At 44.4% G+C, this 26,576-nt stretch overlaps 1 protein-coding gene across 2 annotated transcripts in view; it reads right to left on the reverse strand.

Annotated features, from left to right (window-relative positions):
• The window catches only part of Atp10a (ATPase phospholipid transporting 10A (putative)), a 172,373-nt gene that overhangs the window by 32,357 nt on the left and 113,440 nt on the right, over positions 1–26,576 (reverse strand). For both annotated transcript variants that reach the window (XM_052762947.1, XM_052762946.1), the window contains exons 3-9: positions 21,892–21,977; positions 11,759–11,865; positions 11,241–11,372; positions 9,981–10,111; positions 8,127–8,379; positions 4,552–4,769; positions 2,412–2,606 (exon numbers count right to left, since the gene is read on the reverse strand). In XM_052762947.1, coding sequence (XP_052618907.1) covers positions 2,412–2,606; positions 4,552–4,769; positions 8,127–8,379; positions 9,981–10,111; positions 11,241–11,372; positions 11,759–11,865; positions 21,892–21,977 — 1,122 coding nt within the window. The remainder of the gene's footprint in view (positions 1–2,411; positions 2,607–4,551; positions 4,770–8,126; positions 8,380–9,980; positions 10,112–11,240; positions 11,373–11,758; positions 11,866–21,891; positions 21,978–26,576) is intronic.

Consider the following 26,576-nt stretch of genomic DNA (forward strand, 5'->3'; position numbering starts at 1 on the left):
AAGGTTCACAACGGAGCAATGAAGCCACACTTTATTTAAAGAGCAAATGTTGAAACAACAGAAAACTGAAATACACAGGCGCTCCAGTCAGACCAAATTCCATCATGAAGGGAGGCTGCATGAAGTCCTACCCCTAGTTAAGGAGCTGCAATTGACAGCTTCCCAGAGAGTGGGGGGAAAGTCACTTTTAAAGGTGTGGCCCCTGCTAAGTTGACCAGGCTCCAGTGATGGCTCTACCCCCATCAGTATATGGGCAGCACAAATTGTACTTAATCAGTTTTAAAATGGGGTAGGGGAAAGACATCCAAAAATTGAGTGGGTAGGGAAGTGGAGTGGCTATGGAAGGAGCTGGAGGAAGGGATTACCATAATAAAAATTCATTGTAAGAAATTCTCAAAGAAAGAAGAAGGAGAAAAGACAAGGAAAACAAGATGGGGGAAAAAAGCTAATGTTGAAACAACCCAAAACTAAATTGTAAGGATTCTTAAAACTCTATGGACGGGCGGTGGTGGCGCACGCCTTTAATCCCAGCACTTGGGAGGTAGAGCCAGGTGGATCTTTGTGAGTTCGAGGCCAGCCTGGTCTACAGAGCAAGATCCAGGAAAGGCGCAAAGCTACACAGAGAAACCCTGTCTCGAAAAACCAAAAACAACAACAACAAAAAACAAAAAAACAAAAAAAAACCTCTGTAACTGATCCTTGAGGACCAAAGCTGTGAATTGCCATAATAATTTCCAGCTAAACCAGGCATTAGGAAAAGTGAGACACTGGCCTAAATTATGACAAGAGCATTTTTCCTTCTGTCCTATAGTGTCTCTGTTTTTATTTGATTCTTTTGGTTCTGGGAACTGAGTCCAGGACCTCACACATGCTAAGCCTACTTTCTTCCTTGGAACCACACTCCATGTCCATTAGAATGACTAAATATACTATATGTCTGAATGGGGGATAGGCTTCACCGTGCAGCACTTGGTAACTCCAAAGGCACCTGACGGTGCCATTTCCTGCCCCCACCCCAGATGCAGGAACAGAAATGTATCTAGAAACATGTTCGTTTTCAGTCCAAAGGTGGGTGATTAAATATTCTGTTCCCTCTGTGGAACTGACAGCACATGTGACAACTTTCAAAACACACCTTAGTTACCTCGGAGTCTCTTGCTTATTTAACAACTGCTATATTGCTTTTATCTCTTAGGCAGAGGGTAACCTAGGAAACACTCAGCCCTCCAGGGATGTACATGGCAGAGGGCTTTATTGCTTTGTGATAAAAGTTCACAAGGCCAGGTGAGGGATGCTTAGGAAGCTTGTACCACAGTAGGAATAAGCTTCTGCTCAGAGCTGGCAGGCAGTACACACTTGTGGTCTGGACTGTACGGAACTGCCCATTTGAGATCTTTCAGGTCCCTTTGGGGCCTCACCAGATTGAAGCAGTGAGAATTAAGAGCATAGCTAAGTAGCAAATGCTTTCTGATATACTGCCAGAGTAGGAGCATTGGTTCACATCTTGCTCACCCCACATTAACACACCAGTAGAAGCTGCTGGAAGAGCTGAGTCAGAAGGCTAGTGGAGGAAAGGTCTAAGGCACACACTCAGCCATGAACAACATTTCCATCCATTTCTTGCTACGAACAACGAGGCTCACAGGCATCCATTAGGCAGCCTGACTCATGAGGACAATTCTCGGAGGAACACTTGTGTTACATAGGAGCCCTATTCATATAAACCTCTCCCCAAAAAGAATCTTAATGTTAGACCAAAGCAAACCGCAACTTGGGTACTGCTGATTCCAAAACCCTAAATAATCTCTGACGGAATCACTCTCATTCCCTTCACCTTGGGGAACAATGATAAATGTATTTATTACTATCACCTTATTTCTTCTGTGTACCCAAACTTGACTCTGAGACCTTCCCATAAATCCTCACCACTGCTCTATGGCCCAGATGACATATCCAAGCACAGTGATGAGAATAACATGTCTAAGGCTTCGAGTGAGGATTGAAAGTTCATAAATCTTGTCCCAGAATCTGTCCCCTAGCCATCTTTATCATCCCTTTTATATGATTCTGGAAGCCTGAGGCTCTCTGGGTAAGTCACTGGGTAACCATCCTTCTGACCCTGCCCAAGGCCAGCAGGTTCCAAAGAACCAGGGGAAGTGGGGCTTCTCGAAGTCATGTGTCTACGCATGGCCTCTGTGTACACCCTTCCATTCTGGGCTCTGTCCTTGCACCTACTGCAGCTTGCTGGCCACTTTGTCCCTGTTGAATCCCAGTAAGCCTGAGGCACCACCCCCATGAGCAGCTTCCTGCGGGAAGGTGAACCATGCTTACTACCTTCAGCCAAGAGTCACAATGCAGGCCTCAGAGAGCGTCAAGGACCCTTGGGGTCTCGTGGATATTGCAGAACTTGCCTTTTGTCGTGGCTGATCTGGAGACGTGACAACTACTGTGTTGCAGATGGTTAGTGCGATGAAGAAGTCAAAAACATCAGAGAGCTCGGGTGAGAGGTGGGCCAGAGGGTGCTCCTGGTGCCTTGAAACGGCGAGGCTCCTGTCACACTCACTCACCTTCTCCAACAGCTTGGGGTCAGGAGTAATGTCTTTCTCCTGGGAAGAAAATAGAGCTGTACAGTGAGTTCGACCCAGGAACCTGCTAAGTGCTTTGGTACTTAACTGTTTAAGTACACTTGAATTTAGTATAAGGTATGAATAGAATTTTATTGCATTATAGACATGTCATTTTGCAATTGTACATTGTATGTAACTTCAATTGTATAAAATACTTACATAGTGAAATAAATGGATATATTATTATTATATGTGAATATACTTCTTAGGAGATTAAAAATGAGATATACTATTAATCTAGAAAAACTCAAGCAGTCTGTTTATCTCAGTGCCCCACAAGATAACATCTACCTTTTGAAAATCGTGTTTCTACATGTCTTTGAGATATCACCTCTTTACATTTAACTAATTAAAATATTTTACATAATCAATATGTTTTATATGAAAATTGACAGTTTTCTCTCAAAGCCCATCATATGAACGTTTCTACAGCTTAAGATTATACGAGAACACATTTTAAAAACCATCCTCAAAAGCTGGGTGGCGGTGGCACACACGCCTTTAATCCCAGCACTTGGGAGGCAGAGCCAGGCGGATCTCTGCATCTCTGGGAGTTCGAGCCCAGCCTGGTCTACAGAGCAAGATCCAGAACAGGCACCAAAACTGCATGGAGAAACCCTATCTTGAGGGGAAAAAATCCTCAAAGTGGATAGGCTGTGGGATGTTCTGTATGGCAAATGTGTTGCTGATTAGTCAATAAATAAAACACTGATTGGCCATTGGCTGGGCAGGAAGTGTAGGCGGGACAAGGAGGAGAATAAAGCTGGGAAGTGGAAGGCTGAGTCAGAGAGACACTGCCAGCCGCCACGATGAGAAACAGCATGTGAAGATGCCGGTAAGCCACGAGCCATGTGGCAAGGTATAGATTAATAGAAATGGATTAATTTAAGCTGTAAGAACAGTTAGCAAGAAGCCTGCCACGGCCATACAGTTTGTAACCAATATAAGTCTCTGTGTTTACTTGGTCGGGTCTGAGCGGCTGTGGGACTGGCAGGTGAGAGAGATTTGTCCTGACTGTGGGCCAGGCAGGAGAACTCTAGCTACAGTGGATGGACATACTGTAATTATCTGCGTACCCTTTCTCCCTAGATATTTAACTTTCATCATTCTGCTGGGTATGAGTAACATATTGGTAGACTTGTTATAGTAACTGTTGACTGAGGGACTAGACTGCTAGTTCAGAAAGCTTGCATATGCATGTGCTCTTGATATATACTGCAGAATGCTGGAAGGAAAACATGTGCCAATGAAGTCTTCCTCTCCCCTCCCAGGGCCTTCCTTTCTTTCCTCGTGACAGGTATGAACCCAAAGATTAACAGCCACAACTCGAGATACCTGTACTTAAATGGTAGCTTCTATATGGGTCTAGAAAGTGTTAAAAGAATGAGACAATCCAAAGTGAGCACAAATGATTTTCTCTCTGTTCTTAAAACATTGCAGAAGTCAAAGGATCTTGTCAGAGCCTGTTACTCACTTCTAGAAATTTCTCTGCCTAAGGACAGTGGTCCATAAACACATTCACTACTGACAAGACAAGAGAGAAATCTGCTTTGTGCTCATCTAATTAAAACTTTATGGGGCAGGTAATCGGCTCTGCCTTTTCACACATGTCATCTTGTTCTGATGTTTTGTTCATTTCATTTGGCTAGGCTTCCTCTTTGTCACCCTCTTTAGGTGGCTCACTTGGCAACCATCCAGCAGCAGACGCCATGGCAAAGAGGCAGAATAAGTGTTTCAAGAAAGACACAATGGTAGAGAGAGGGGTTGGCCAGAGAGCTTCTGCTCGTGGAGCACAGCCAAGCCTGAGCTTATTTGTGTGATTAAAAAGAAAGAATTTTGATTATCAGAGACAACGGACAGTGGGAAAAATGCAGGATGACAGGCTGCCATCCCTCCGGGAGGGCCACACACGGCCTGCACTCACGATGGGGCTGCTGAAGGCAGTGTGCTTAGACCGCATGCTGGCTCTCTTGGCCTCAACCCGACTGCCCGAGCGTCGGTGGGATTTGATACTTTGGCTCTTGTGATTCATTCGGATGCTCTGATGGCTCCCAGTGCTGCCACGGTGGGTTACTGTGCCCACCTTGGGCACCACTTCCTCCTCTTCTGAGTCCACCTCTTGGTACCTGGCCAGTCGCTGGGCTATGGGGACAGGAACACAGTGTAAGACATCATGGGGGCAGACTTCATCAATTCAGGGTGTTGGAGGTTCTACAATCCTCTGTCCCAGGGGACACCCCATCCTCACTCTCTAATGGTAAGGTATGTACTTAGTGACTGTTTCACTGACGAGGGGCTTTAGAAAGTTCCTGCCACATCCCTACTTACCTGCACTCTCCACGAACTTACTGAGTGGGCACACCCGAAGACAGTGGAACTTTTTGGCTTTATTGTAGTTTTTAATGACAGTCAGAATCTTTCACAGGTAAGAATACCAAGTCCCATGTCAGAAAATTTAAGGAATTTATTAAGGTTCTACAACACTGGAGAAGGAAGACGAAGGTGGCACCCAGGTCCAAGGGGTTCCGAAGCCTGGCACAGTGGCTACACTGCCATACTCAACCAGACTTGGACTCCCAACCGGTCTTCACTTCCAATATAGCTTAGATATGTTTTGGTCTGGTAAAAGGCAGGGCAGACTGCAGGTCTGCCAACACAACAGGGTTCCTGAAAGATTCCCTGCCCTGGGGTGGCCGGGGCATTCTCCATGTGAAATGGAGGCTATGCACCACTGTAGATGTCTTGCACATGGCCATGTGGGTGAGGGAGCTCTCTACATGTACCACTGGACTGTGAAGTGCTACTGATCAGCAAGGTGCACTCTCTTGAGACTGCACAGATGGCTACATGTAGCTAGGACTGGACCCAGCCAATAAGGCTCTGTCCACAAGGATCTTGACTATGGTCCTAAGCTTCAGTCACTGGGAGCCACTGCCAAGTTAGGAACCCCACAATACACATGGGTGCTTGAAAAAATGGCATGAAGAGGAGCTCACGCCACGGTTTCTTGCCAGTGGCTCTCAACAAATCTTCCCAGGTTTGCCAGTCTGAGTCATGGGTGAGCAACAAGGAACCTCTTCAGGATTACTCCTTCAAACCAAGTATTTAACCAGAAGTTCAAGTGCCACCACAGCACTCAGCAGAAGCATTAGGGCAGCCTAATATCAGTGGACTTCTGAGACATGCCCAAAGAAGAGTGTGCCCATGGGATTAGTCAGCTGTGGGAGCCCAAAGAGGTTTCCTAGTGAGATCTGAGCTTGCTTTACCCAGCAGGGCTGCATAAAGGGGATGGATTGACTATGAGCATATTTACCAGGTGTTTGGAAGGGTCTGCACTTGGCTGTACTAATGGGAGGTCTTTTTCTCCACCCCTTGCCATTCCTTTAAAAAGCCCTTTAGAAGAATCAGAAGGAGCTGGTGGATTAGGATCCAGGCCCTCCCAAGACTATTCTGTGTTTCTATCTCTCTCTCTCCCCTCTATATTTCTATCTAAATCTCTTACCCCTGAGGAAAAAGGTGGGGGCGGGTCCCCTACAGTCAGCCGTATGAGCAATTCTTTTCTATTAATCATCAGGCCTTCCTTCAGCGATGAGAAAAACAGGGATAAGGAAGAAGTCACCTGCCCACTATCATCAGGCTAAATACTTCTCCACAGCAGGATGCCAATATCCCATCTGTTTTCTGGTGACGTAAGTCCCAGTGTGCTAGCTGGATGGCAGGGAGGAGCAAAATCTGGGCATGTAATTGTGCCCACTTCCTGGCACTGTGTATTGAGTTGGCTCCAGCTTGGAGAGGGACAACCTGTAACCCTCAGGCCTCCTCCTTCCCTCTGAGGCTGTGGAGCCAGGCAGGAGCCACTGCTATTGTACTGTGGACTGAGGCTGTTTGTGACTTTAGAAGCCTCAGAGAAGCCCAGACCTAGGCCTGCAGCCAGCTAGCTATAGGTTATCAGGCCATGAAGCGAGAGGAGAATATGCCGTAGTCTCTGTGGCTGGCTCTGGCAATGTGAGCTGGGGCCCACTGTTCAGATTTGTATTCACAGTGAGTGTCAACCCATGGGCTGAACCAACTGAAGATGATATGTATCCAGTGCTGGCACTTCTGCACTTCATGTCATGAAGATACATGAAGACTGTTTCATTCCTCACATGCTTTACTGTGTCCTCTGGAGGTGACTTCTATGATTCTTTCCTATGGAGTCTCCGATCCCAACTTTATTTTGTTCATTGTGCTATTAATATTATCTTTGATTGACAAATCAGAACTGTACATATCTACAGGGTATAGATGTTTTGTTCTCATATATGAATAACATGTACTATACATGCACATGAAGCTAATTAATATATCCATCACCTCACCAAGAGGAAACATCAGCATCGATTCAAGGCACTGCTGTGCAAGAGATCTCAAACCTGCTCTTGTCTATCTGAAACTGAGTTCCAGCTTTCAAGCTACTGTAAATACAATGCCTGGGAGAAGACTCCAGTCACAAAGCTGAGCAGTTGGGAAGGGGATGGGTAGGCAAGAGGGTTAGAGTGTGAGGTAGAGTGACAGGGGAATGGGGTTAGGAAAATAGATAGGGCAGATAGGTAAAGGCATGGAAAACACCAGTAGCACTTTATTTGGGGTGCAAATAAAATGTTAAAGAGCAGGCAGATTCCTAAGCCTTCTGTTATACTGTATGCAGAAGAAGACACTGGCCATCAAGGTAATTCTTAGGTGCTGGAGAGATAGCTCAGCAACTACAGATGTGGTCATTCACTGACTCCTCCTTTCACCCTTCATTCTCTTTGGCAGTGTGTGTTTCTTTGTTATTCTTATCGGAAAGAAGGGAATTCTGTTTGCAAAGCAAGGGGGCTTTAACGCTGCTATTACTCTAGAAATATGGCTGTTTTGCAAGTATCCTTATCATGTTTTTTCTCTGGTCAAGGGGCTTAGAAAGCTGACGGCTTTCCCTGAGCCTTCCTTTAGCAAAGAAGGAGGCAGCAAAGGATAAGGAAAGGAGAGACAAGAGGCGGGGCTGCCTGAGTAACCAGAAGTGAAGAGACTCATTTCTCTCAGGCTGCAATGGACATTGTGTTCCAAGGCTAAGAATGCAGCGTAAAGTACATAATGCCCATCTGAGAATTCTCAGCTGATAGCTGGAAGATAGCTGAGTGACCACAGAAAAATCTCTCTGTCCCTCTGTGGGACAAAGTAAAGCCACTGCAGAAACTAGCACTTCAAGGGTACTCTGCCTGGCTGCTGCGCTTGCCTGACAGAAAAATGAGCCAAAACAGATGTGTATCATTCCAGACACAGCATCGAGCAGGGCAATGTCAGCTCACTCTATAAATAGCACCAGGCTCCCAAGTGATCGCCAAGGATTTATCCTTCCTTGAAAGCCAGCAAGTCCTGTAACTTGTGGACGGTTTCTCCTCCTTCCTGCCCATGCAGCATCGGAGAGGGCAGCTTTCTTATCCAGCCTAGACTGGAGGCCTCTGTCCTCACACTCACCATTGGCATCATGAGAATATTCTACGCCAGATACAGTGCATCTTCGAAAAACCATCTTATTCTCAGTTAAAGTGCCAGTCTTGTCTGAGAAGATGTATTGTATCTGCCCTAAGTCTTCCGTGATGTTCAGAGCTCGGCATTGCAGCTGCGAATCTGTCTCTTCATCATACAGTTCTATATCTTGGTTAATGAAGTATACTTGGCACACCTTAACAATTTCAATGGAAACATATAAGGAAATCGGGATCAAAACCTAGAAGACAAAGGCACACAGAATGAATGACTAGGAGAATCAGGGAGCAGTGGAGTTAATCCAATTGACTCAAATCAAAGGACAAATGACCAAGGAAGCAGGAGCTGTACTGTACCTTTAAGAGCTTAAATAGGTTGGCTTAAAGTCACTATTGGAAAAGGATTAGAGTACTGGCAAAGAGCTTAAACTAGAATAGCCTAGGCTGGTGCAATTGCAGAGCGGAAATCCACTCCTATGTCTGGAAGGACAACGATGGCCTGGAGACTAAGTTGTGCTTGAGAGGGGCTAGGAAAGGAAGAGAGAAGAGAAGAAAACAGGCACAGTCAGAGTACTCATGAGCAAAGTGACCTCTAACCATAGCAGCACTCTCCCTCAGGTGTCCCCTGGGCCCTGGTGACAGGAGCTATCTATCACCCAGGGATGTGTCCCGTCTAGGGGGCAGCCATGAAATGAAAACAGTTGTTTCAGTGGCTGGTTTTACGTTGCAGGACAATTTTTGTGATCTCGTGCAATAGAGAACAAAGGGAAGATGGCTTGAGAAAAATACCCAGTTATGGTTTGATCATTCAAGCAAGACCAACCTTCTGGAAATGAATGTTTATTTGTAGAATCACAGCACTGAACTAACATTTATGAGCCCAGAATATTATATTATGACTAACTGGGGTCTCTTGGTAAATTAATTATGCTAATAAGACATCAAATATTATCCTAACTCAAGGCTAGAACAAAATTTGCATTTACAAAAAAGACTACTCTGGAATGTTAAATGAGACCGTTTTCCCACTGTAGGAAGCACTTGTGATAAGAGGCAGGGATTTCTCAGGCAAGGCTCAACATATCCTCTGGTTACTCTGTTCTGAGAGGGGTTAGCAGTGACCCTCACTGCCCCTTAGAGCTCTGGGGTTATCCTTACTCTTTAACAGACCTTCCTGGGTGCTGCCTCTCAGTTGCAGACAGGGAGGTGCATGAATGCACACTACTGCTACTGAAAACCAATGCTGATACATGCAGCAGCATCGTGATCAATCCTGGGAGAGAGTCTCATCTGCAGAGATGCTGTGAATGAAGTAGCTTGGGGTTTGGCTCATAGCAAAGTGTTCATGTTGGTTTCCTAGTTTTTATGGAGTACAACATCAATATAACACACTTGTGTCTGGGACACTGGTGAGGGATACATGTGGATGTTCTCCATTGGTGTCTGAAATTTTTCTGTAAATCTAAAAATTACTCCCAGATAAAATTTCTTTTTTAAAACAGTAAACAGAACTAAGGGTATAGTCCAATGGTTAGACACTTTCCCTAGCATGTGTGAGGTCCTTTCTTCCATCACAGGCTAATATTAATGATAATGATAATAATACCAATAATAAAACAAGGAAACATTAGCAAAAACTCAATGCTCAAGCATCACTTTAAGAAAAGCAAAGGAGAGCATCAACTTGAAAAATCACCAAAGAAATAACCTACAAATAGAGAATAAAAGGTAACATGTATTTGTGATTCTTCAAGATGCAAAGTCTACAGGAAATTCTTATCAAGACTTTTGAGTTCCCGAGAGGAAAGTAAAGTAATTACCACATAATACTTAGTACTGTTACCTGCAGAACTATTATCATTGTCAAAAATGAGTAAACTGCAGCTGTGGCTGGGGATAGGGAGCTGCCATCAGACTCAGGAACATCAAACAGTGCTTTTTTCTCTTGATAGCGCCGTACCCACAATCCATGTCCTGTGCGTGTTCAAAGAGAGGCATCATTCATCTGACAGGAAAGAAAGTGCTGCTTGGGAAAATTAAGACAAATTTAAGACTGTCACTGTACATGGCATGTTTGGTTTACCAGCTTTCTTTGCCGTAGAAGAAAGCATAGCGCATAGTATTCTTGGACCCGCGGGTACATAGGCTGGGAGGAGTGCACGCTTCATGTTTTGCTCACACTGAGAGTGTCTTAAACTGTGTGTGGTACCACACACCTGTAATCACATCACTTGGGAAGCTATGGTAGGAGGATCAAACATTCTAGGCCATCCTGAACAATTTAGCAAGCCACCAACCACACCTCAAGGTTTCCTGTTGATGATGCTAAAGGGCACCACACTGGTCATGATATAGAAACTGCCTGTGTGTTGGGAGAAGGATTTCACCATTTGGGTGCCACAAAAAAACAGAGTCATGAGCTGCTTGGTAAAAAAGCAGTAGGACCTCAATACTGCCAACACGGTTCCTTCTTGGAGATGGAGCTTTCTAGGGTAACAGAGTCTAAGAAGTCAAGGGTTACGTATGTTTCTTCCTGAACGAAGTCCCACACCTATCTGGTTACAGACACCTTTTGGTGTTCCCTGTGGCTCTGTCTTTAATCTCCTGAGATCATGTTTCAAGACCATGTTATACCTGTCTGGTACATGCTGGCAGCTGAGCGGGGACAAGGTGGAAGTCAAGTGATGGAGCCTCAAAACACATTCTTGCAAGGCTTATGTAAACTTTTTGACCCCTTTTTAGAACACAAATAGTTGTTTCCTCTTTTTGTACAGCCACATTGGTATATGTGTGCCTCGGCTGTTGTTAGCTTGGTTCATCACTATTGCTGACTCATCACTGGATTCATTACTTCTGCTATGATGGATTCATCCTCCCATCCAAGCAGTCTTTCATTTGGAAAGGAGCATTACTCTGCCAAGCTCCTTCACTTCAATGTGGCCACACTGATGCTGATGCAGACACTCCTGGAATCCAAGTCAGTGAAAAGGATGTATTTGACCTTTAAGGTGTTAGGTCTAGTGGAGTCAGGATAGCCTCCCCCAGGTTGCCTGTAGACTTTTCAGCAGCCTACTTCACTGGGGACTCATCTTAGGAGACTTACCAACCGCTGAAAATAGAGACATACAAACGAGGAGAAGGACACACCAGAGGACATCACAGTTCATCTGCCTCTCAAGCTGGCTGCGCTTGTAGCGGGGCCCACTATTGTTCAGCAGGGCTTTGGTTTCATGTCCTGGAGAGGAGGATGGAGGGGTATGGAGTACCAGTCTCTTAAAGACAGGGGTCAATGACTGGATCCCACCAAGCAATTGTGCTGGATTACAGCTCTCTAAGAACTTTGGTCAAAATAGGATGCAGAATGAATAGGCCATTATAACAACTGTGAAATGAATGGAAAGAAATATGCTAAAACAAACAAAAAAAACCACTAAAAACTCTATTGGGTTGAGGTACTGTTATAACAATCCCTGTTTTTACACTTTTCTGTTTTCCTAAATTTCCCAATTTTCTACAATGGGTATAGACAACTCTCGGGATCAGGTAGAAGTTAGGAAGAAATGTTGGGGAGCATCCAGCACAGTGCGGTGGTACACAGTCTAAGGTTTAGCCTGTGCCTACCTGCGTAGATGACAATGCCAGCCACCGCTTCTGTGTTCCTGATGGTGCACCCTCGAAGCAGCAGGTTTTCCTTATGCAGTCCAGCCTTCTCCCCATTGCTGTGGATGCTGTGGAGGAACATGGATCATTGCATGTCACATGGCTGCACAAGCACTTCCAGAAGGACCCAGGGAAACATGGCTGCTGGACAGGGAAGGGTCCAGAAGGCTCCAGCATGGGTTCTTGTCCTTGTGGGTCTCCACAGCAGCTGAGAGGAAGCTGCTCGATTAGCAACTGGGCACACAGAAGAAGCCCCAGCATGCTGCTTTTTATCTACTTTGCATGGGACTAACTGGGGATTGACTGCAGAGGTAAGCTGATAAGGATAGTCTTGCTGGGTGATTGCTCTCACATCTACTCTGCCAGAAATGCTAACTCTGTTCAGTGCCTTGTGTTATCACAAAACACAAAGGCCTTGAGAAAGGATGGCATGAATTTTGACAACATTGTGTGTGTATCCATGTGTGTCTGTGTCTGTGCTTGTGATATATGCGTATATGCCAACATGTGTATATAGGTACCAACACAGAGGCCAGAGGAGGACATCAGGTATCCTGCTCTACCACTCAGTCTTATTTCCTTGAGACAGGGTCCGTCACTGAACCTAGAGCTTGTCTTTCAGCAAATGCAGCTCTCATACTATTTCTGTTCTCAGCTTCTGCCTCCAGCACTAGTGTCACAGCTATGTGTGGTCACACCTGATTTTTCCATGGGTACTAGAGATTTGAACTCAGGTCCTCATGTTTACAAGTTCCCTTATCCACTGAGCCACCTCTTCAACCCTAATTTTGGTGTCATTTTACATCTATTTTTATAAAGTTATTAAGATATTAATATATTCAATTTGAGGTATGTTTAAACCTGTGAGTGGTACAAATTGTTTCAGTGCTGTATTGATCCAGAAGTAATGTCCAAGTTTAAGCCATTTACTTTAAAACGTGTCCTCTTGGCCCAATGACCAGTGCTGGCCAACTGAATTTACACTAGCACTATGCTGGGACAGACTCAGAAGCCCAATATACAGGCCACCTGCCATCTTCCCATACCCACCACAGGCATCCTTGTCCCTACCCTCACTCCAAATGCTTCTGCTTGGCAGTGCTCTTACAGAGAGACACACATGAGCTGCAGACATAAATACATTTTCCATTGAAGAAGAGACTCTAAACAAAATCAAGACTAAAATGCTCGCTGCATTTAAATTTATGGTAATTAACATAAATCACCACAGTGCCAGTTTTTCTGCAGAGCTTGTAGAAAGGGACACTCAAGGGACTATCCAATCATCCCTGTGCTGACGGCTCACACCAGCAAACCCAACACAGAGGCTCAAGACTGAAGCTAAACATCAAGAGATTGGGCAGCTATATACGAAACCCTGCCCCATTACTGTCCCAGGGAGAGAATTCCCATGCTGCATCTCTCATGTGGCTGTTTCTCTAGGGACAGGTGGACATGGAAAAGACTTCTCTGGGCAGCTGTGAAGAATAATCACCCGTCATGCTTTCTAGGAACAAGATGAACTCAGCAAAAACAAGAACAGTATTTCAGATTTAACCTTCTTTGATATGACATGCAACTTCCTCCAGCCCTCCACATCTGTGAGCTTTGCACCTGCAGATTCAGCCAGCTTATAGGTGGGTGACACTGGGGGTGACAAAGTGTCTGTAGTGAACAGATAGATTTGTTTTTCTTGTTATCTCCTGTAAAATACAATATACAACTATTTACGCTGAACTGTTCTTATAAGTCACATCACTTAGAGTTACTATAGTTAATATGCAAACATTATGTCATTTTTTTTATATAAGGGACTTAAATATTGATGGTATTCACAGTGAAGACTTCTATAATAACTTCCATGGTACTGAGAATCTAAGGACTGTCCTTCACTCTCTCTGTCTCTGCCTATCTCTCTCTCTCTCTCACTTTCTGTGTGTATATCTCTGTGTGTGTTGTACTGGGGATTAAAGCCGAGTCTTCAAAATGCTAGGCAAGTGCAACTTGTGAGCAATACTCCTGACTCCTAGACTTAGGTCTTCAAATCAAACTAACTGGGAAGAGAACTTATCACTAGAGGTTGTACCGGCCTATGTAAGGACCATAGCTGCATGAACAGGCAGTCGATGTGGGAGCACAGACACACTCCCATATCAAAGGTGGAAGGAAGACTGGAGAAGAGACTTACCCAGCGGGCCCAGTACTCAGTAGCTGCTGGGCTGCCCTGAACTTCGGAGGCTGCATGCTCTCATCAACAGTAGAACAGACACAGGCATGTGACTCAGTTACAAGGATGCTCAAGAGAAGGAGAGCCCACCAAGTTGCCATCGGCACCTGCTTCTTGGTTATAAGCCCAACCATGGTCCCTAGCATCCATGTGTTGAAGTCTCAATCTCCAGGACCTCAAGATATGACAGGGTCTTTAAGAAAGAAATTAGGCCAGGCGGTGGTGGCGCACGCCTTTAATCCCAGCACTCGGGAGGCAGAGCCAGGTGGATCTCTGTGAGTTCGAGGCCAGCCTGGGCTACCAAGTGAGTTCCAGGAAAGGCGCAAAGCTGCACAGAGAAACCCTGTCTCAAATAAACAAAAAAAAAAAAAAAAAGAAAGAAAGAAAGAAATTAGGTTAAATGAGGTCATTAAGATGGTCTTCTAAAGCCAGGCGTTGGTGGCGCATGCCTTTAATCCCAGCACTCGGGAGGCAGAGCCAGGCGGATCTCTGTGAGTTCGAGGCCAGCCTGGGCTACCAAGTGAGTTCCAGGAAAAGGCGCAAAGCTACACAGAGAAACCCTGTCTCGAAAAACCAAAAAAAAAAAAAAAAAAAAAAAAAAAAAGATGGTCTCCTACACAATCTAACTGGTGACCTTCTAAGAATAGATTAGGACACACACACACACACACAGAGGGATGGCAACGGGAAGACACGGGGACAAGCTGACCAGCCACAAGCCAAACAGAGAAAGATTGAAAGATATCAGCCCACCAACACCTTGGCCTCAGCCTTCCAGGCTCCAGACTGAACAGATAAACCTCTGTCTTCAATCCTGTCCTTCCGTAGTACTCGTCCTTGGCAATCAAGCGCATCTTTTAATGTTTAATCTAGGCTACTTGAATGCACTCTTCTAGTTCTAGTCCTAGGGTTTCATGACTTGTCTAAATATGCTCTTCTAAATGAAAACTCTGGAAGCAAAACTTTATGAAGAGCTGAGTGATAAGATCTAGTGACCCTGAGAAACAGCAGTGCTCAGCAGATAAATGTCTGATTCAGCCTTTTTCTATCCAACTCTAACTCTCTCTAACTCATTTGCTGTTGGGAACATTCATCTGAGTGTAGTGTATGAGGAAAGGTGAGTACTGGCTACCACATACATGCAGACATGGGCCAGGTATAGAGGTAGAAAGCCATCCAGCTGCACAGACACAATGGGACAAGGCTTTGATGCTTAGGTAATGCCCACTGAGCCCTGCAGTGCAAGGAGCAGCAGCTTGCATAGACTTCAAGTCAACTGCTTCCCCAGGGTAGCTAATCTATAGCACTCAGACACCAGGGCCCTCAATCTATTCTGGCCTGTTGTGGCTCTATAACAACCTGTCCACAAATGTGTGATTTGAACTCCTGTCTTGCTTTTGTATCATCTCAGTGATCAGACCTCAATATTATAACTTATTACAAAATACTATAAATTTTGTAACTCAAAGCATTTTTTCCACCATGTGTAAAGCGCTGCCCTGATTCAGGTTTTGCAAATTTCTCTGCAGGAGCCTACAGGCCAGCCTTGCTGGCCTTGTCATCCTCATCTCAGGACATGTACACACCTATGTGTATGCATGAGCACTGTGCTCCTCTGGGAGTAAGCTTTGCAGGCTATGTACTTCCTTTGCAGGCTTTCTGCTCTGGGCACCACACCACAGAAATGTCCTTCCCTCCTTATGTTGGTTTTAGCATAGAGGAGGTCTCCTTTACAGGGTGGGTTCAGTTTTACAGCCTCCATGTACATCCTCTCTGCTAAGCTTCTAGGCCCCAAGCCAGGATCCTCATGTTTTATTACATTTTGTACCCTGTTGTCCCCCTCAGTACTTGGTAAATTCTGACTGCTGCCCCAATATTGGCTTTTGGTTGGATCTATTAGGAGGGACTATCTATCTATGCCAGAGGAGTAGATGGAAGCAACAGAGGGTAGGGAGTCAACTTCCTGCACCTTCTTGGTCAGGGAGCACTGATTGCCTTTGTCCCTTGATCAAACAGAATTCTACCTAGTGGCTATTCCTGCCCTTGAGTTCATGGGCCTTGTCACAGTGATAACATAACTGCTTTTGATTCAGTATCTATACCATGCCTGACAGATCCCTGTGCAGATAACTGTACTCTTACTTCCATAAATCACAACTGCTTTGATCCAGTATCTATACCATGCCTTACAGGCTCCTAGGCCCCTCCATCCTTGTGCAGATCTATACTCTTACTTCCATAAGTCTGAGAACTCCATCTGCACCTACAAGCACAATGACTAGCACTGGCAAGAAGGATATAATGACAGGTAAATGATAGATAATGTCTGTAATTGCTGAACCACAGGCAGACTTTCCTTTGATATAGTACATTGTTCAGGTTTTTGTTTGTCTAACTCAAATACATGTGAAAATTACCAAACTGCTTTGTGCCAATGTTCCATTTTCTGAAGGGATGATTATGCCCATTAAGGTAAATGAAAGCACCCCAAACATTGATGAGTCTAGTTAATATGATTGCAGTTCACCTTAAAGTTTCCTCATTGCCACTGAAGCTCTTGGACATATTTCACACAAATCTCACTCTCAACACTAGCTGGGGGAGGATAAGGAACTGAAACATTTCAATAGTTAGGAATGACCCTGCTGCTCTATCTCATAGCGGCGTGTGGTGGTTTGAATGAGAATGGCTTCTGTAGGCTCATATATTTGAATGCTTAGTCTCAGTTGGTGGACTGTTCAGGAAGGTTTAGGAGCCAGGACCTGGTTGGAAGAAGTATGTGCTCTCACTCTCTTTCTTCCTCTTGCCTGAGGATCAGGATGTGAGCTCTTAGCTACTGCCCCAGTGACTGCCGGCCTGCATGCCACCATACTCCCCCACCAGGATGAAAATGGACAACCTTCTAAGACTGTAATCAAGTCCCAGTGAAATGATTTCTTACAAGCTGCCTTGGTCATGCTGTCTCTTACAGCAATAGAACAGTAACTAAGACATGAGGAAACAACAGTCCCTGCACTGCTCATCCATGAGGGTGAGGTGGCTACCCTAGTAAGCAGGCTGCACTTCCCAGGGGCATCCAGCAGCCAGCCAGATGCTGTGATATTATATCCATCTCTATGACATGCAGGCAGGACAGCTCTGTGGATGCTTACTTGGGGGCAAGAATGGTAACTGAGAGAGCAGAGTAGCTAGCTACACTTGCAGGGGACAAATAGGCTTGAGGCAAAAAACTGCCCAAGACACACAAAAAACAAACAAAAACTCTATTATATTTTTAAAGCAACATAATAAGAAGATATAGCAATTATAAATGCATCCAGCACCAAAGCACCCAAATATAGAAGCAGATACTGAAAGATTTGAATGGAGGAGTAAGCAACTGGCTTTACAATGTGAAATGAATTTTATATCAGACAACTAACCAGACACCCTGTCTTTATCTTTTATGGAAACATGACAATATGGTCTCAAAGACATGTGGGACTGAGGAGGTGGTTCAGTGGTCAAGCCTGCTTACTACTTTTCTAGGGAACCTGAGTTTGTTCCTCAGCGCACATGTCAAGGCTGCTCAAAACTACCTGTAATTCCTGCTCCAAGGGACCTGACACATTTGGGCTCTGTGGGACCCACACACATACAGATGGATAGATAGATAGATGGATAGATAGATAGACGGACGGACGGACAGACAGACAGACAGACAGATAGATAGATAGATAGAAAGATGGATGGATGGACGGACGGGCGGGCGGGCGGGCGGGCGGGCGGGCGGGCGGGCGAGCCGGCGGATGGATGGATGGATGGATGGATGGATGGATGGATGGATGGATGGATGGATGGATAGATAGATAGATAGATAGATAGATAGATAGATAGATAGATAGATAGATAGATAGATAGATAGACAGATAAAAGCCACATACTGTGAAGTTGACTGACATAGCTAAACAGAGGCTACCAGAGCCAGCTTTCTCTCTGTTCATAGGGATAGGCAAGGCTTAGACCTACGCTAGTGAGAGAACATTGGAAATAGCTGAAAATGGTGGAGAATGCTGATATTTTCAGCTTCTGAGGATCTCATTAGAGCTTAACTGTAAGGACAGATTTAAAGAACACAGTGCAGTGAAGTGCACTTGAATTATGAAGCCTCTAATGCTTAACTTGCAAAGTACTTCATGTACTGCAACATCCATTCATTTAAAGTACAAAGCTCTGTCTTTAATATTCAGAGCTGTCAAATCACCAGCAACTAATTCAAAAATGTTTCCTCCACCCACAAAAAAAAAAACCTGTACCATGGCCAGTCATTCCCCTCTCTAGGCTATACTGCTTTCCCCGAGCCCTGATAATCTCTGATTCCCGTTCTGTCACTACAGATAGTCCTGTATTTCCGATCAATGGAATCACACACTGAGGCAAATACCACCCTCTCTACACAATGGCTTCTAAACCATGTGGTTCTTTAACTTGCTTCTCAAGTCAACCTGAGGCTGAAGGAGCAGTCACACTACCTACAGAATTAGATCAGAGCTCAGAAACGCAGGATAATGTTCCTACAACTACCAGCTCTGACAAGGGTTCGGGAGCTAAAACCCTGAGAAACATTTTCTGAGTGATAATGGCTATAGATCCGAGTTTAGATTAGCTGGTCCATAAAAGGGCAAAATCTGCAGGTATGTATGGCAATGGGATTGGAGGTAACCCATGGCTCCCTGGATAGTAGCTTCAGTCTCATAGATGCTGAAGTGAGGCCACCCTGGAAAGATAACAGGAACACCTGAGTCCTGGATCAAGGAACCGGTCCTGAAGCTAATGTACTTTGTGAGGTAGCCACTGATACAAGGATTAGGACCAAGATAGGCTCAGGCTTCCCTTCTCTGGGGAAGGATCAGGAATTCAGCACAATCAGGCCTGCTCCTGTGGAAGGTACACCCCTCAACCTGGTGATATCCCCTTACCTGTATCCATACCCTCCTTTTTATTATTCCCAAGAGCAGCTTCAGTCTGACTGGCTAAGGTAGAGCTTCTCACTCTGTAGTATCTCAGAGTTGCAGGAAAAATTCTAGGATGCTGCTGCCTACAGCCCACCTCCAAAGAACCACCCAAAGTGATCACTGGTGGAGGGGTCCATTTTGCCCCACGAGAGTCCATCTACCATGGAGACATGTAGCTGGGGTTCCTCCTCAGAGTGTGAACCATGTTGTACTTTCAACCTTCAAAACTATTACTTACATAAGCATCTTTATAAGCACCCAGCCTCAGTTATTTCATTACAGTAGAGTAACCAAGAACGGGATAACACAATTCTGACCCACATTCTCCTATCAATCAGTCATTCTGCTTTACGCATGTGCCATTGCCTCCAACTCAGAAAAACTCAAACCCACCTTCCTGTCACCTATAGTTCTTTCTGAGACACACGACAAAGACAGACAGTTCTAGCCACTTTGTGAACTAATCTCTCTCCTAGGGTCCATCTCCGATCTCCTGACCCGTCTCACCTGTTGCCCTGTGGTAATGATATTAACAGCAGTTGCCAGAATGACAGTCGTCAATATTTAGCAGGCACTAACCATTCTGAAAACCTTCTTTGCATTAAATGAGCTTCCCACAATGACCTGAGGGCTGTCCTAAGATTATGCCCACTACACCCGGGACCCAGGGTTATCTAGAAAGTATGATCTCTGGAACCTGTCAACTTCACTGCTATGAGGACTCAAAAGGTAGTTTATTTCCTGAAAGGACTCAGGAAAGGGATGGAAAGTAGCTGATGAAGGATTCAGTCTTCTTTAACATGAACCTAGCCCTATAGCAGGCAATGAATGTATCTGTGCGTGTGAGTACTGTATCACTCAGATGCCTCCTTCAGGACTCAGCAGGAGGCAAAGGGAACAGGGCAAAAGGGCAAAAGCCTTTGGGAAAGGATCTAACCTCTATTCGTTCTTTATTGAGTTGGCAACATGAAATTACCCCATGGAAGGCAGAGAGATAATTTCCAAATTAACAAAATCAGAAATGAAAAGAAGGACATAATAACAGACACTGAGGACTGTCAGAGAATAATTAGGTCTTACTTCAAAAACCTATACTCTATAAAATCTAAAAGAAATGGACAATTTTCTTGATGGATACCATTTACCGAAGTTAAATCACAATCAGATAATTTATATAGGGAAATAAAAACATTAAATAAAAACATAAAGTCATTAAATTTTTAGAACCAAAACATGCCCTGGGCCAGAGGGGTTTAGCTAAAATTCTATCAGACTTTAAAAAAAAAGAATGAATATCAATATTCAAATTATTCCACAAAATAGAAACAGAAGGAACATTGCCAAATTCATTTTATGAGGCTACAGTCATCCTGAAAACCAACCCACACAAAGACTCAAGAAAGAAAGAGAATTATAGATAAATTTCCCTCATGAACATTGATGCAAAAATACTCAATAAAATACAAACCAAATTCAAGAACACATAAGAAAAAAAAAAGAAATTACCCCATGGAAAGGAAGCACAAAGAACATGTTCCCTAGAGATTGCTTTCATCTCCTTTAGCATCACTGAATGTCAAGACTCCTTAACCACCTGGTACCTGCTCTTGCAGCTGACTTGGCCTGGGAATTCATAGAACTACTAGCAGCTGGTTAAGGAGACCAGAAGAAGAAGAAGATGGGCTAGAAGTCAATGAAGACCAGAAAACCCACAGCAGACTGGGTGCGTGGTAGTTGAGCACTAACACTTCCCTTTAGGAGTTTAACCTCATTTTTTTTTAAAGAGGTGATCTAACGACTTCCAAGTTCTTATCATCAGGGCAAGTCCAGCGAGTAGCTGCTTCATCTCCAGGTCACAAATGCACTTCATGTTTTACTGTAAAGCTTTTGCTACTACACTCCAGTGCCCCTGTGTGTCTGGGTTGGGCATAGGCTGTAGTGCTGGATACTATCAGCAAGTCAGGGACTTGCACAGCAATCTTAGAGATAATGCCCATTTTCAGGAGTCCATTTATGAGGAGAAACTGCTCTGCACTGGACAGTGCCATCACATGGATGCTCAAAAAGCTAAGTCTGTGAGTTCTGCTCTCACAGAAAGGGTCCACTGGCGTGCCATGGTAGCCTGAACCTAGTGTCGTTTGATCCTTATCACCTGCTTCCTTCTGCATGAAACCATTTCTCACAGCTCCACCATGCAGTTCAGCAATTCCATGCACATGCTGCTCTCACTCATTGCTTTCCCCACACTAACAATCTTGCTATTATCATGAACATTTCCAAACAAACATAAAAGCAGACAGAATGGCATCGTGACCTCATGTGCTCCACATACCAATGACCCAGCTTCACCAAGTATCACAACTCGTAGGCCATTTATCTACCTTTGGTCTTTCTGCTTAGGAACAAAGAAGGCAGCTGAGCTACTGCACACACCAATCTCTTTTATCCTAATTAGAAGAAATAAACATGAAGGCAATAACTTAATGCTTTATAGTCAGTGAACTGGCTAGGACCAGCACACAGCAAGTGTGTTCAATGACTGAATGAACAAGATGGAATACATTCTATCCAAGCTCTTTCTGCCTGGCCTCTGGCCTCTGACTTCCATTGTTCTGAGGCCATGTATAACAGCCATAAGCCTCTTGTCCCTTGTCATGCTTCACAATCTCTCAGAGGGAAAAATCAGTCACTCCTTAATAATCCAGTGCTTTTGACAAGTTCCCACTGATCTTACAAACTAATTCCAAGATCAGCCAAAAAACAATGTATGTGGCAAAGAATATCCAAGAGCATGTTATGAATTTGTGTTTCTGTGTGTGCTTGTGTTTTAACAAAAGAAAAATAAAAAAACTCTCAAAATACAAGATACTCACATGCAGCCACGAAACCGACTCAGGTCATTGTTTGGCTTCTCACACTCGATTACACTGGTGAACGTCAAAGGATTGAATTCAGAGACCTAAAATAATAGCACACACACATTAGAGCATGGTTCTTAACCTTTCTAATACTGGGACCCTTTAATACAGTTCCTCATGTTACGGTGATGCTTCAACCATAAAATTATGTTTGGTGCTACTTCATAATTGCAACTTTGCTACTGTTAGGATTCTTAATGTCAATATCTCTGTTTTCCAATGGTCTTAGGTGACCCCTGTGAAAAGGGTCATTTGATCCCCAAAGGGATAACGACCAACAGCTTGAGAAATGCAACTCTTTTGCATTAGAGAAACCTAGGCTCTGGTCATTCAAGTCTAAAGGCTCTTGTCCGTCTGTCTTGCACTCATGGTAGGGCAACCATCATAGATTCTGGCTATGAGTCTCTGCAGAATGCCATATTCCAGTACTTAATGTGTGCTCTCTTATTTTATAATGAACAATAACTAATTGTTTTAACTAGCAGACTTGTTGTGATTAGTGAGATGAAATGATTAGTTAGTTCTAATGCTAAATTAAAGACTGAGATAAAAGCAAAGGAGGCACCAGCTAAGGAAAAGGGATGAGTGGGGTTTCTTGACACACATAAGCTCCTTTCTACATCTCCATAGCAATTTAAAGATGCAATTCCTCTTTGAAAATAGGAATTTATGCTAAAATCCCATTTCCCTGATGTTCTTTAAAGAGTCTTCATTAACCTATGCTGGAAAGAATTTCAATAGCCAAGTATGGGCCCATAGTTCAGCAACTGCATTATGATTCTGCTCAGAAAGAAATGACAGTTCACTGTAAAGGAGATATTTAGATGGATGTAACGATGCCTAGCTCCTTTCAAGAGGTCAGAAGGAGAGGAAGGGACAAGCCAATAAAGGAGAAAAATGGAGTAAAAAAGCTTTAAAGAGCCCAGTGAAACCAAGGAATTTCTTTTTTGTTTTCCTTTTCTTTCTTTCTTTTTTTTAAAATCAGCCTTCTGGTCAGGTTTATTGGATTTTCTCTGTCAAGTGTCACAAAACAATAAACCATTGAGCTGCTTTTGCTCTCATACATCACGGGAAAAGCAGGCTGAGACATCACAGGGTATAGACACTGTTGGCATCAGTCCAGGTAACTTGTATTCTATCACAACAATGTATCTCCCTGCACACAATATAGCCATAGAGGTAACCACTCAGAAGTCACACCTTACAGTTTCCCAGTATGTCTTGTGTACAGTAAGGAGGACTCACCTGGCAATACTATTACAATAGCTGATTTCGAAATACTTAAATTTTTATTCATTTTGCAATGCTGGGGCTGGAACCTCTGGCCTCGCATGTGCTCCAAGGGTGTTCTGACACTGAGCTCTGCCTTCAGTCATTGGAATGCCATTTACAAAGGCTTTCCTTAAAGTCTCTTAGTTACCATAAGTCTCTCTCCTTGACCGAAATAGCAGTGGGGCTCTGCTTCAGTGTCCAGTGTTTCTTTAAAGCTGTGTGAATTATCTCACCAGTGGACTGCCTTTTCCATAGCAAACAGTGGCAGATACAGCATACAAGATGGCCAGGAAGGAAGTGGCCTCTGCAAAATGCCAGGATGATTTCTGGCATCCAAGGAAGGTATGACTTAAAATATCCCATCTCTGTTTATTATTCATTCTCACCAAGAAAAAATATAATATGCACAGCTTGGAAACAGTAGGCTATTCCATCCCTTGGGCTTCATCACTGCATCTGTAATGTTCTGCCCCAGCTGCATGCCTTGGGAAACAGGCATGCCCAGGGCACAGATGTCTGACTTCATCTGGAACTGAGGAAGAATTTTAGAACTGGAGAAACCTTTAGAGTCTGTTACAGGCTGAACTGTACTTCTCTATTGCACAGAATGCCTATGTTGGGGTCATAACCTCCAAGAATAAAGAATGTGCTTGTGTTTAGAGACAGTACCTTTAGAGAACTAATTAAGCTAAAATGAGGTCATGAGGATAGGGCTAATCCAACACAACTGTTGTCCTTATAATGAGAAGCAGGTATGATATAGGCACATGTGGTGAGGGTGGGGAGGGTAGCCATGGGTCTACAGGGAGAATATGGCCAAGAGAGAGGTCTCAGAAGACAGAAAGCAGCTGATAGTTTCAACTCAGACTTTAAGTTTCCAGAACTATGAGAAAATAAGTGTTTGTTGGTTCAATCCACAGTCTGTGGCAGCCTCACCAAACCACACTAAGGCCACTTCCAGTTTCTCATTTAAAATGTGTTTCACCCTGGAGATTGAGCTCAGTGGCAGGGCATCTGCCCAGCCTCTGTGAGACCCTAGAGCACCTGCCCAGCCTCTGTGAGACCTAGAGCACCTGCCTGGCCTCTGTGAGACCCTAGAGGACCTGCCACGCCTCTGTGAGACCCTAGAGCACCTGCCCAGCCTCTGTGAGACCCTAGAGCACCCGCCCAGCCTCTGTGAGACCCTAGAGCACCTGCCTGGCCTCTGTAAAACCCTAAAGCACCTGCCCAGCCTCTGTGAGACCTAGAGCACCTGCCTGGCTTCTGTGAGACCCTAGAGGACCTGCCCCGCCTCTGTGAGACCCTAGAGCACCTGCCCAGCCTCTGTGAAACCCTAAAGCACCTGCCCCGCCTCTGTGAGACCCTAGAGCACCTGCCCGGCCTCTGTGAGACCCTAGCATGCCTATCTAGCCTATGAGAGAATCTAGGCAATTGTCCAGCCTCTGAGACCCTACATGCCTATCCAGCCAGCAGATGCGTATGTAGGTATTTTTGTCTGGATCTACATCTTTTGCTTTTAGTTTTTAATTAGTTTTGTTTGCTTTCAATTTGGTTCTAGGGAGTGAGCCTAAAGCCTTGATTACACTAAGTACCTGCTCTGTCCAGAGCTACACTCACAGTCAGGAAAAATTAATTTTGAAAGTCCCATCATCTAACATCAAGGTCATGATGATCAGCCCAGCAACAAGTGTTTGATAACACACAAATGTCAGGTATTGTGCTATGGGCATCACTCTTTCAGAACTCTGCTGGGGAAGAATTCTTTTTAAGTATATTTTACTTTTAATTATGTGTCTGTGTGGGTGTGTACTCAGGAGTACAGATACCTTCCCATGCCAGAAGAGAGCTTCAGATCTCTTGGAGTTAAGAGTTACAGCCTGATGTGGGTGTTGAGAACTGGACTTGGATCTTCTATAAGAGCAGTGCATGTTCTAAACTGCTAAGCCATCTCTCCATCCCCCACAGTTTTTTACACTACTTAGAATTTGTGATCCTTAAGTGTGATGACAAAGGTCATAGAGGCCTTGCAGTAACTGAAGCTACCTTGGCTTCTGAGACACCCAACTTTGCCAGAGATGGATACTCATGGAACACTGATGCTGCCATACCATGAGACCATGCCACATCTGATACACCAGAAGCTGTGCAGTAGATTCTATAACATTTCCCTAAAGGAAGGATGCTACTTGTGATAGTGCCTTGCTATTACAGAAGCAGTAATATCTACAAGAGTGATTGATGCTCACATGTGCAGACCAGCCTCGGACCGAAGCTGCAGCCTTCAGCAGTTGGTCAATATTCTGGGATTAAGTGCAGCTGACTACAGGGAGAGCTCCCCTCATTGCATAGCAGTTGCTACGTATCTCACTGGCTGTGTAATGCTCCAAGTGTCTGTTGTTCTTCAGCTAGCTCTGAAGTTTCAATACATCAGAAAACATAGGTGGACCTTATTATTTGGAAAGGAAGAGGCAGCATGGTGATACAGCTGAAAGCCTGCCAGCTCTTCTCTTTAACTTGCAGTTCTGCAAACTGCATGAGCCTTGGGAGCAAAGACACCAAAAGAGGTGACACCCAAAGCCCCAAAGCAGGGTGTCCTCCCAATACTCCATCCACCTCCCCTCAGGTGGAACAGGTGTCTGTACAGATGCCTTGGCCCCTCTCATCCACACAAGGAGGCACATCACTGTGGGCATTACTCCAGGAATTAGTTGAATGAATTCTACTCCTTACAGATGTGAATCTGTTACCAGCCTTGCAGTGGAAATGGCGGGAGTGGGAGGGGGTGGGTGTATCCCTCAGGCCTCCATTCACACACAGTCAACCAACCACAGCCAAGACAGGACTGAAAATATACAGAAAAAAACTACATTTGGATAGTCCCTTTCTGCCACTGTTCCTTAATCAATACAGCATAACCACTTATATAATGCTTACACTTTATTAAGACTTATAAGTTACCTAGAGATGATTTAAAGTATTCAGCAGGAGCTATATATGCACTATGCAAACGTGTGCTAATTCTCACAAGGGACCTGAGCACCTGCAGAATTTTTTAACCTCAAGGTTGGGCTGGGGAACCTTGGAACTAATTCCCCACAGACACCAAAGTAAGAAGGCATTTCACACTTGCATTAATCAAATTACTCGTAATCATTCAATTAAAGCAAAGCAAATTTCCTGCATCTTACAACAGTAGCAGTAGCATCTGAAAAGACATTTCCAGTTCATGGAAGTCTAATGGGCCAGTCTACTGTTTCAGCTGATGAGGTAAGTGGACCACACAGCTGCACGCTGTGGGCTTCTGCTACTGTGCTGCCTATAGGAATCCTGCCTAGCTCCCAGAGTGAGGCCTCCTGTCATGGTTTTTT

This window comes from Peromyscus californicus, unplaced genomic scaffold, assembly GCF_007827085.1.
Source record: "Peromyscus californicus insignis strain IS unplaced genomic scaffold, ASM782708v3 Scaffold_4__1_contigs__length_199733344, whole genome shotgun sequence".
Taxonomy (NCBI): domain Eukaryota; kingdom Metazoa; phylum Chordata; class Mammalia; order Rodentia; family Cricetidae; genus Peromyscus; species Peromyscus californicus.